We start from the raw sequence: 11,843 nt of genomic DNA on the forward strand, positions 1-11,843 counted from the left end.
GTCCTGTCTGCACTACTGGGTTCGTTCCTGTCCACCAAACCCTGACAGAGGCATGTTCAGAACTATTTAACTAGACATTTGACAAATAAATTAAAATGTCATTGTCACTCATTTACCACCGGTTGGCTGGTCATTAGCTCGCTTAAGTACAGCTGTATAACTGTACTTCAACCAGAGGGGGGGGGAAACTTGACCCCTGTCTTTACAAACACATAAAACATTCAGTCACTCAGTCTAAACACAGTTTATGTCACATTTTCAGTGGGTAGGGACGACTGAGGACCAGTTTGTGAACAGCATTTATAAAGGAGTTTCAAAAATGTCTAAAAATGTTTGTGGGGATTCTCAGTTTCTTCGTGAGTGAATTGCAGAAGGTGGCCGCCTGTTGCAGTGCCTGCTCGGATTGTATTGACAAGCTACCCAAATAAATCAACTTTTGAAGCATTTTATCGCTTTAAAATATCCCCAATATTCAAAACTCCACAGCTGTTCATGGAAATGCTATTTTATGAACACTGATGCCAGTTTTGGTTATTTTAGTAGTCTTATTATGAAATTCCTACAGGAAGAGACTCAAAGAATTGTATGTAAAATGTCAGAAATTGAGGGCAATGTGATCATCAGTTCATCAAACAACGTACACAAGAACCATTATAATGTTTTTAAGATTTGAGTTGGTTAAAAAGGGCACAAATCTATCGTGACCTTGGCTCTGAGATTAGGCATGCCAGTCTGAGACTAAAGCTTGACTCATTCTGTGAGAAATTAAAATATTTTCTGTTGTTCACATAGTTGTGAGACGTTCTTTTCTACGTTAATATTTTATTCTCAATGAGAAACATTAATGCAGAACTCCTAAAGGCTATCTTCATTTTAAAAAGTGTATACAATTGAATGATATGGTGTCAGGTGTATGGGCCTCAGAGTCTTATACCTGCTTGCTGCAGGTGATGGGATTCTGTTGGCATTTTCAAACAACTACTACTATTAATTTATTTATAAAGAACTTCAAAACAACCACAGCAGCAACAACATGCTTTACATGTAAAGTGAAGAAAACATTAAAAAATAATGAAAAACATAAAAACATTAAGATCTTTTTTTTTTATTATTAACCAGTAAACATGGATTTTAAAAAAAACTTTTTAAAATGGACAGTGAACGGGCTCGTCTGATGAGAAAAGGGAGATTCTTCCATAAATTTGGAGCAGCAACAGAAAAATCTCTGTCCCCTCAGAGCATCCGTTTGGACCTTGGCACCTCCAGGAGAAACTGACCCGAGGAACCAAGCAAGAGAGTACATGTTACATGACTACATGTTACATGAGAGTACATGTAGACGCTACAAGGGATCCTTCCTGCCCACAGCCATCAGCATCTATAACAACTCATTAATGAAACCAGGATGATGAGTTACCACAACATTCATAAAGCGTTCAATACAAAAAAAAAAAACATGTAATTTCCCTCTGGGATTAATAAAGTATTTTTGAATTTGAATGTGAAGCAGCTCAGAGAAATAAGATGGGGAAAGACCATTTAAACTTTTAAAAACAAATAAAATAATCTTTGAATGAGCTCTTAAGTTTATCAAGCAGCCAGAGGCAAATCCACAATGGGGGTGATGATTTCCATCTTTTGAACTCCAGTTAGAAGCCGAGCAGCAGCATTCTGAACCAACTGGAGACGTCTGAGGGAGGACTGGCTGACTCCAAGGTAAAGAGCGTTACAGTAATCCAGCAGAGAGATGCTGAAGGAATGGATTACTGTTTCAAACTGCTATTGTGTAAGAATCAACTTTACCTTAGCCAGCTGGCCTCGACAACCGCTCCAATCTGTGAATATAATTTAAAATCACTGTCCATTTTAAAACTAAATTAGAAACAGTTTCCTTTACATGTAGTGCCAAGGGATCCAGATCAACAGGGGAAAGTTCACAGGAGTCACTGGGACCAAACACCATCACTAATGTTTACTTTTCATTAAAAATTAAAACGTTTAAGGACAGCCAGTTTTTGATGTCTTCAAGACACAACAAAAGTGACCTAACTGAGAGAGCAACGTTCATTTTAGTGGCATATATGTCTGTCTATTGTCAGCATAGCAGTGAAAAAAATATCACATGCTTTCTAAGGATTGAGCCCAAAGGAAACAGGTAGAGTAAAGGGTGAAAAACAGGGGCCCTAAGATAGAGCCCTGTGGAACCCCAAAAGACAGTGGAATAGTGGAGGATTCAAAACCAGCTATGTTGACACACATGGGTATGTTTAACAGATATGACTTAAACCAGCTTAGCACTGTGCCAGAGATACCCACTTGGCGCTGTAAATGTGAAACTAAGATATTGTGGTCCACTGTATCAAAAGCTGCAGTAAGGTGAAGCAGGACAAGAATGACATGTTCACCAGAATTGTTATCCATAAGAATGCCATTAAAAACTCTGACTAAAGCTGATTCTGTGCTGTGCTGAGTTTTGAAGCCAGACTGGAAACACTCCAGGATATTGTGGTTATCCAAAGAACATTTGATACGGGGAAACAAGTACTTTGTAATAATACTGAAAAATTGTCATAAAATATTTCAGCATATAAAAAAAAAAACTGCAAGTATTGTGCCTCAAGAATACTTTAAATAAATATGTAAACATTTCAAATTGTGCTGATTCTTAGTGTGCAGCAAGCACCACCTGTAAATGACACGGGGGGGTGGTGGGGGGGGGGGGGGGTATCTGAATTTTCTCCTGCAGGACAAATTCACATAACAGTGACTGTGCCTTGTGGCAGAATTCAAATACGCACTCTTGTTGCACCACTCAGGGTTTTATTTATTTATTTATTGCACCTTCTAGTGAATCTTATCAGTCACTGCCTGCTTTCCAACACCCCACCCCTCATTCATTCTCCCTCTTTTCAATGAGATTATCTCCTTGGAACAAAGCATTCCCCCTACCCAGTCCTAAAAAAAAGTCAAAACAACCTTCCTAACCAATTACAAGGCCATCCACCAGCACCTCACAGCTCCTCGCCTCGTGTAATTGAGTGGGCAATGGAATAACATGCCCCTTGATGAAATTTTTCACACTCGGATGAGCGTTCCACCATCACCCAGTGTGGAAAGGAAGAGTACGCTGCAGGTGTGATCGACTACAGAGGTAATTTGCAAGTGGAAAGCAGCCAAAGACTCCACGAGTGAGTGCCTGCATGTGAATGGGCTCAGCCGACATGCAGACCTTGAAATTAAAAGATGAAATGAACACAAAAGCAATAGTGAGAGAGTTTAGGAGTTAATAGTCCAACGTTTCGCAAACTCTGCTTGTAATTTACTTTCATTGGCAGATGCTGTTCTCAGTGGAGCCTGACTGCCAAGTGCCAAGCTTACCTTCTGTTAAAGGGCTGGACTGGAACAATGAACTGAAAAAAGGTCCACTCACCCCTTCTTCACAATGATGACAATAGCCCCCAGCAGCAGGATGAGGACCACCAGACCTCCGGCACAGGCTCCCAGGATCAGACCCATGTCCTCAGCGTGCTGGGATACCTCCAGAGCTGTCTTTGAGTCCTTACAGGCAGCTTAAACACAACAGAGATGAGAGAAGGGTGAACAAGAAAAAGATAAAACTGAAAACAACAATCATTCTAAAAACTTAATATGTTAAAAAAATTGTTCAGTTATTAAATTAATACAATGTAAACCAATGGTTTATGTATGTAGGTGCAATGCACTATGCATTTTTCTAACTGTCTGACAATAAATCAGAATAAACCTGTTTTAAGTTAGTTGAGAATTCTAAAATTACTCTATTTTTCACCATATAAGTTGCACCTTTTGCATAAATGTGCAAGTCCTGCGACTTATACAGCTAGGCGACTAATATACTTTTTTTTTAACCATATTTATAACCCCGTTTTTGGCTGAGATCTGACGATTTAATTCATTCTGACGTGGAAAATATTGAACACTACCATTTTCAGCCACCAGAGGACCCTTGATTTATATGGCAAGCCAAGTGTCTAATTAATAGGTAAAAGTGGCTATTAATGAGACACTTGTCTTGCCATACCAAGCCACCTTTGTCTCGCTCCAGAATTCCTGGAGCAAACGTCAAATCAGCTGCATTTTGCGGCGCCGCCCCGATGAAATGCAGCTGATTTGACCATTAAAGAGCATTTATTAAGGAAAACTTTGACTGAAACACACCTTATCTATAATGTGGAGCAAACAAATAATTGTTTTTAAGTGTTAATCTTGTTAAATTTTTGTTAAAGTCCTCCCGTGCACGTGCCCACGGCCGCCATTTGGAAGCCAATCTATTTTTGGCACAACACTGGCCCACATTTCCAGGTGGCCAGCGGTGACGCATAATAGATGCAACGCATATGGTGAAGTGACGTATTTATGTATTTTCCCACTTTTTTAGACGTATTTGGACTGATGCAACATATACGGTAGTACATGGTAGTACAACCGCAATTATGGTACTTCTATTTGCTGAATGTTCAAATAATGAGAAAAAAGATTTTTAAAAAAAGATTTTTTTTAATCACTCATCAAAGTCACAAGTTTACACAAACTAAGCTTACTATGCCTTTAAACAATTTGGGAAAACACAATTAATGGTGGCATGGTTTTGGTGCTATGTTTAGTTTAGCTGACAACATTAAAGTCAGTTGGAGGTTCAGCTGTGGATGCATTTTAAGATGCATGCATTTGGTGTTTAGAACCAGTTTGACATGACTGTCGACTATGGAGAGGGCAGGCACCGGAGGACAGGGCGTGCCCCAGAGGCCATCTTAGCACCAACACAACTGTTTTTTTTTTTTACTTTGGAGTAAGCTGTTTGGGGAGAATCAGTTTTGTTTGGTGTTTCCTCAGACTGATGAAGCCTGCCGGATGGACGGCGAAATGTCTCGGCACAAACAAAAAAAAAAACTGTCCAGATGATCTGACTGAAAATTGTTGGATTTTATCCCTGGATTATTGAGTATGGATTGTGGTGCATTTTAAGATATATCTCAAACACTGCTTCTCTGTGTGGCATCATGGGAAACCCAAAACAAATGAGCCAAGATCTCAAAAAGTGATTTGTCGGCCTTAACAACTCTGGTTTTATCCTTGGATGTAGTTATGTGTCCCTGTGTCTCTTTTTTGTGAATGAGTGTCTGCTTAATTCATGTCTTTTCTTTTCAGTTTTGAATAGCTGGTGGGACTTTAAAAGGAACAAGTTCTGCCTGCTAGACGAGCGAGCAGGGCAGAAAGGAGAAGCGTTAGTCTGATACAACGTTCAGTCAGGTCATATGGACAGTTTCATTTGCTTTTGCTAGGATGATTCGTCCTTCATCATTTCAAGTCCTTCATTTTCAGGTCTCTCTTGTAAATGAGTCCTCGAGGCTCAATGGGATTAACATGTCTAAATAAAGGTTCATCCAAAGGACTTCATCAATCCAAGGAACCACAAAAAAAAAAAAAAACAGTCCCACAAGCAACACACTCCCATAGTGGGGGAAAAAAAAAACAGTTTACAGGTGATAAGATGGTTTCTGGGGCCTGTCATCTCCCGTGTCAACTCCTCTGAGGTAGCAATAGCCAGAGTGGTTAAAACATCAAAGTTAATGCTCAATAATCCAGATAAAAATCCTACAGCGTACAGTCAGGTCATTTGGATGGTTTATTTTTTTTGCCATCAATCTGAGGAGCCATAACAGGTACAATTTCCAAATGCCTGAAGGTGCCCTGTGCATCTTTTGAAGTATAAACACAATGGGAACATCTTGTCATTATACCACTTAGGAAAACACATCCATCCCATTGGTACATTTTCATCTTTAAAGCACTTCTTGGTTTGTTGCCTTCGTACATCTCCTCCATCTCCTACATGTCTCTGCGTGAGTGCAGCTACAGCGTGCGCTCTCAGGACATTATTACCTGCAGTGTTCTCTCAGTGAGGACTGAACTAGGCAAAAGGGCCTTCTCCTACTCCACTCCTGTTTCCTGGAATATCTTACAAAAAGACCTGAAACTCTCGATCTTGACCTCTCTAAGTGGCTTTAAACATCTGTTAAGTTCATGGAACAAACCAATGCATTTAAGACTAATTTCCCCTTGGGGACAATAAAGTATACATTTATCTATCTATCTATCCTGCTTTTAGTATTTTATATCACTTTATAATGTAGCTGTTTTGTTTAGTTTTTTTCTTTCATTTCTTCCATTTAGTTTTGATTGTATATGCTTTTATATGATTGTCTACTGTTGTCATCTGTGTTCGTTGTTTAAAACAGGTCTCTCTTGTAAATGAGTCCTTGAGGCTCACTGAGACTAACCTGTATAACCAAAGCTTGAATTGAATTCTGTGTTCCTGAGATGAACGTGTTCTTGTGCAAAATTTGAATATAGAACATGTGAAGATGCTACGGAAGCTGGTCAGAAAGAGTAATTATCTACAGTGAAACAAGTCCAGTACAAACACAGGTTGAACGGTCAGTCTTAGAGGAAGAAGTCATTACTCCAAAAATATTAAAAAGCCAAATTACAGTTTACAAATGCACACAGGGACAAACACCTTAATTATGAAGGACATATCCTGTGGTCTGATTAAACTAAAATTTAACTCTTTGGCCACAATATCTACTGCTACATTTGAAGGAAAAGGGAGGAAGCTTGCAAACCTGAGAACACCATCTCATCTGTAAAGTACAGTATCCATCATGTGGATGTGTTTTGCTGAAGAAGGACTGGTACATTTCACCAAGTAAAAGGCATTATGACGAAAAAAACATTATGTGGAAACATTGAAGATGTATCTCAAGACATCAGCCAGGAAGTTTAATCTTAGGTGCAAATAGATATTTAAGAATGACCCTGAGCATATACTGCCAAATAATTTACAAAACAGCTTAAGGACAACAAGGTTAATATTTTGAGGTGTCCATCATAATCCTTGATCTCAATCCCATGAAGAATTTGTGGGCAGACCTGAAAAGGAGTGCGTGAGTAAGGCAGCCTACAAACCTGATTCAGTTCCAGTTCTGTTAGGAAGAATGGGACAAAAGTCCAACAAACTTTTGTGAGAAGCTTGCATTCAAGGATTCAAGGTTCTTTATTTGGAATACACATCTCATGTGGGACATATGGTGGAATGAAATTGTGTACACAGGGTCCCAGTTACATGTAACAAAAGAATAAAATGTAAAAGAAAAACAGTAATAAGATCTAAGATATGAAAAAAGAAAAATGTTAATTAAAAATACACTAGTACTACAAAAACAATATGTCGAACAGCAGCACACACATGAGGCTGTGTGAGCAGATGAGCAAACATGAACACATCAACATTAAACAGATCAGCAGCAACATTGAAACAGATCAGCAGCAACATGATGTGATTATTCTGGTTAGAGATTCATGAGTCTAACAGCCTCAGGGTAGAAGCTGTTCCTCAGTCTAGTGGTTCTACACTTAATGCTCCTTAACCTCCGTACTGAGGGGAGCGGGGCAAAGTGTGTGTGCTGGGTGGGTGGGGTCCTTCATGATGCAGGTGGCCCTCTTCCTGCATCTGGAGGTGTAGATGTCTGTGATGGTGGGGAGACTGACTCCAACATCTTCTGTGCAGCCTTCACCACTCTCTGCAAAGCTTTTCTTTCTGCAGCTGTGCAGCCTCCATGCCACACGTCGATGCTGGAGCACAGGATGCTCTCCACTGCACACCTGTAGAAGGAGGTGAGGACTGAGCTTCCCAGACCAGCTCGTCTCAGCCGTCTGAGGAAGTAGAGACTCTGATGAGCTTTCTTGATCAGGCTGGTGGTGTTGTTGCTCCAGCTGAGGTTGTCATTCATGTGTACACCCAAGTACTTGTAGCTGGAGACCACTTTATTCGGGGGTGGTGGGTAGGTGTGTATGTTCCTTCTGAAGTCCACGACCATCTCATTTGTCTTCTTCACATTGATATGGAGGTTGTTCTTCCTGCACCAGCTCTTCAGGTGTTCCACCTCCTGCCTGTAGCTGGACTCATCATTATTTGTGTCCAGAGTTCATGGTCATGGGTGACGGTAGGACCGTAGACCGACCGGTAAACAGAGAGCTTTGCCTTACAGATCGGCTTCCTCTTCACCACAATGGACCAGAACAGTGTCTGCAATACTGCAGATGCTGCATCAATCCATCTGTCAATCTCACGCTCCATTCTTCCCTCACTCATGAACAAATCTCCAAGATACTTGAACTCCTCCACTTGAGGCAGAACCTCACCCTCAAAATATCAAATACCATCAAAATATTCTGTTTTTAAAATCTGCCACAAAATATGGATTGAATGAGTTTATCATGCAGCCATGCAAAAATATTCAGTGTACAAAGCGAAAATAATAAAACCATATGATCTGTTTATCTCTTATTTGAAATACTGCAAAAATATATTTTTATATTTCATTTTGTGAATGTTCATTATTTAATGTATTAAATATATAAAGTTTAAATTATTAGTATGACTGATTCAGACTATTGGCTGGCTAAGGTACTATTCTCTAAGCAGTTAATGAAAATAACTATAAATAATTAGCTTATAGAATGTACGATAAGTAGACAAGTTTAGTCTGAACCTTTGCAACAGTCACACTTTCATTTTTGACCCTTTAGAAGAAAAAAGTTGCCCAACCCCAAACTAGACCTTCACTTTCATTTGCTGCAAAACATTTGAAACTGTTTTACTTTTGTATTGACTGTAACTTGTTCTATAGCAATGTTTCTGACTCAGTTAGCTGAATTTCAATGAAGAGAGAGAGAGAACCCGAAGCTCAGTTGGATAACCTGGATCCACAGCGCATCTTTGGGCTTAAAAATCCACATAACTTCATGTTCTGGTGCCGGAAGGCCTACAAACCTCGATAGTAATAACAGAAGTAAATCACAATTTTTTTAATTAATTTTTTTTGCTGTTTTAAAAACAGACTAATCTTTTAGAATGCACTTTTTTCACACACAGAGAGCATTTTGAGGGGCATGCCAACACTAAAGCTGAACTATGTTCTATGGCGTGTTGATGCTATGCAAGTCCTTAAATGTGTTTTCTGGCAACACGAGGCTCTGTTGTTGTGCTTTGAAAGCCACTGCAAATAAAACTTTGTCTTAATTAACTACTTTTCTGTCAGTTTCAGACTTTTTTCTTTTTGACAAAAATAAAATACTGTCTGTGGTCCATATGCTTGATGTAAGAATTGGAAAACATGACTGCGGCTGAAGAAATTAGTTGTGAAAATGTTGAAAATCGAGCAGTCAATGTACTGTGTACATGCAGTAATTGCACTTTTACGACTCATAAAGCCACAAGGTGTCTGCTTTAGGACTACGTCTGCTCTTTTCACAGCAGAGGGAAATCAGCTGCAGAGTGCAGCTTCAGCTGTGTCAGTGTCATTATCAGAAACTAAAGCAGCAAAACATTGTTATGTCACATCATGGTGCAAGGTAGTCTTGGAAAACTGGGTTTTCAAAACTGACAAGATGGAGAAATATGCATTTATTTTGTCTTCAACAAATTATTGCTGACAATTATTCTCAAGACGTGGTTAAAAATATTAATTAAAAGCAGGCTGATGCAGTACATCCAGATTCTAAGATGCACTTTACATCTGGCAGCTTAAGTGGAATAAAACGTTTGTAGACAAAATCTATAAGCTTAAATCAACAGAGTGAAGGAATGTAACTCTGGTAATCTTATCAAGCTGATGGCCACTCTAATTCAGTCTGCTCTTTTCATGGTTACAGTTTGTACAAACAACCACATGAGCTAAAACCCTAAAATCTCCATCTCTATAACTCATCTCAACTCCTTCATATGTTTCACCAAAAAGCTGAAAAATTTGTAGTAAATATGACTGAATGAAGGCATACTGTTACAATCAGACAAAAGGCATGTCATTAAGCTGATACCTCGGAGATGAGACAAGAAATAAGTGTCTTTCTAAGAAAAATAAAGAAATAAGTGTCTTTCTATCCACACAATGGTGGAACAAATTGAGTAGGAGTGGTTCTGAAGAAGGAGTTATCAAAGAATGTAGTAGAGGTTAAAAGAGTGTCAGATAGGGCGATGTGTTCGAAGGCAGAAGTAGAAGGTCTAATATCCTGATGCATGCTCAATAATCCAGGTAGAAAAATCTAACAAAGTTAAGTCAGGTCCTCTGGACAGATTCTTCTTGTTGAAAAGTTTAGTCTTTTATCCAAAAGACTTTGTCAGTCTGTTGGATAAAAGACAAAACATTTCAATAAGAAGGATCTGTTCAGAGGACCTGACAACTTTGTTAGATAGAAGGTCTGATGCTAAATGTTGTCAGCGGTTATGCGCCACAGATTGGATGCGATGAAGAGGAGAAAGACACATTTTGGAAGGAACGGGATGAAGTGATAGAGAGTATTCCCAGGGAGGAGAGAGTGGTAATAGGAGCAGAACTGAATGGACATGTTGGTGAAGGAAACAGAGGGGATGAGGAAGTGGGTTCCACTTTGGAGTAAGCTGTTGGGGGAAGAATCTGTTTTGTGTTGTGTGTTTCCTTGACTGATGAAGCCTTCTGGATCAAAGGCGAAACGTTTCAGCACAAAAAGAAAAGAAACTGCCCAGATGACCTGACTGAAAAATGTTGAAGTGATGAGTAGATTTGGTGTCAAGGAAAGAAACCAGGAAGGCCAGATGGTGGTGAATTTTGCAAACAGAATGGAAATGGCTGTAGTCAATACTTGTTTCCAAAAGAGAGAGGAACACAAAATTACTTATGAGTTGAGGTAGGAGTGTGTAGGTAGACTACATTCTGTGTAGAAGAAGAAACCTGAAGAAGATTGGGGACTGTAAAGTTGTGGCAGGGGAGAGTGTGGCCAGACAGCATCGAATGGTTGTGTGTAGAATGACTGTTGTTGTGAAGAAGAGAAAAAGAGTAAAATCAGAGAAGAAGACCACATTTTGGAAACTGAGGACGGACGAATGGTTTGAGGAGTTCAGAAGAGCTGTGTTAAGAAATTGTTGATCAAAGTTTATAGATATTTTAACTACTATGGCTGAGAATATTAACTCTGCCCATGAACCATACATTTAGGTTAGTAGACGGAGCTGGATGAGGAGCTGGGAGGCTACAGCACGCAGCTCTGGCTCCAAGGTTGCCTCCGACCCTGTGAGCTTGACTGAACTGATAAGGTATAAAAACAAGATTTGCACACTGCCTGTGGCATATTCTTGTGACTGGTCTTTGTACTTCCTGAATATCTGTGTAACCTGTCCTGAAAATCTTTCCTTGCAAGTAAAAACTGGTTAAAAATGTTGTGTCGCTGAGAGTGGCTCCCATTTAGTAAGTGAGATAAAGTGAGAATATTTTTCTCCAGCAACAAAAAAAAGTTAAATCGTGCCATCTGGAACATTTTTTTTTAAAAGTGAGAAATGTTTCACCTCTGATCCAGAGGACTTCTTCAGTCTACGGACAGCCAACCAGATGGCAACTGGTACCCAGTCCCCTGTCCTGTATATGGGTGATGAGAAATTTCTCCCTTAAATAAACTGGTCCAGATGACACAATTTAATCTTTTTGTTGTTTACCTGGATGATTGAGCTTACAACCATTTTTCTCCAACATTTTGGCCCTTCCAGTGCCAGCCTCAACATCTGACCTTGAACCGCCATGCTTGAATCTGAAACTTTGCACAGAGGAGATTTAAACTCCTGCACCGAACTCTGGCTGAAATTAGGGATGGGGCCGATCCAATTCAGTATCGGTATCGGCCTGCGATACCAGCATAATTTATGTATCAGATTTTTCCGATCCAACCTGCTGATATTTCCGATCCATGATGCATGTTGGATTCAAACTATG

The 11,843-nt window shown here is 39.6% G+C and overlaps 1 protein-coding gene across 1 annotated transcript in view; it reads right to left on the reverse strand.

The window, feature by feature from the left end:
- The window catches only part of ptprua (protein tyrosine phosphatase receptor type Ua), a 502,564-nt gene that overhangs the window by 96,267 nt on the left and 394,454 nt on the right, over positions 1 to 11,843 (reverse strand). Inside the window, exon 15 of the mRNA XM_037693627.1 lies at positions 3,431 to 3,569. Coding sequence (XP_037549555.1) covers positions 3,431 to 3,569 — 139 coding nt within the window. The remainder of the gene's footprint in view (positions 1 to 3,430; positions 3,570 to 11,843) is intronic.

This window comes from Nematolebias whitei, chromosome 19 (assembly GCF_014905685.2).
Source record: "Nematolebias whitei isolate Nwh7 chromosome 19, NemWhi1, whole genome shotgun sequence".
NCBI classification, from domain to species: Eukaryota; Metazoa; Chordata; class Actinopteri; order Cyprinodontiformes; family Rivulidae; genus Nematolebias; species Nematolebias whitei.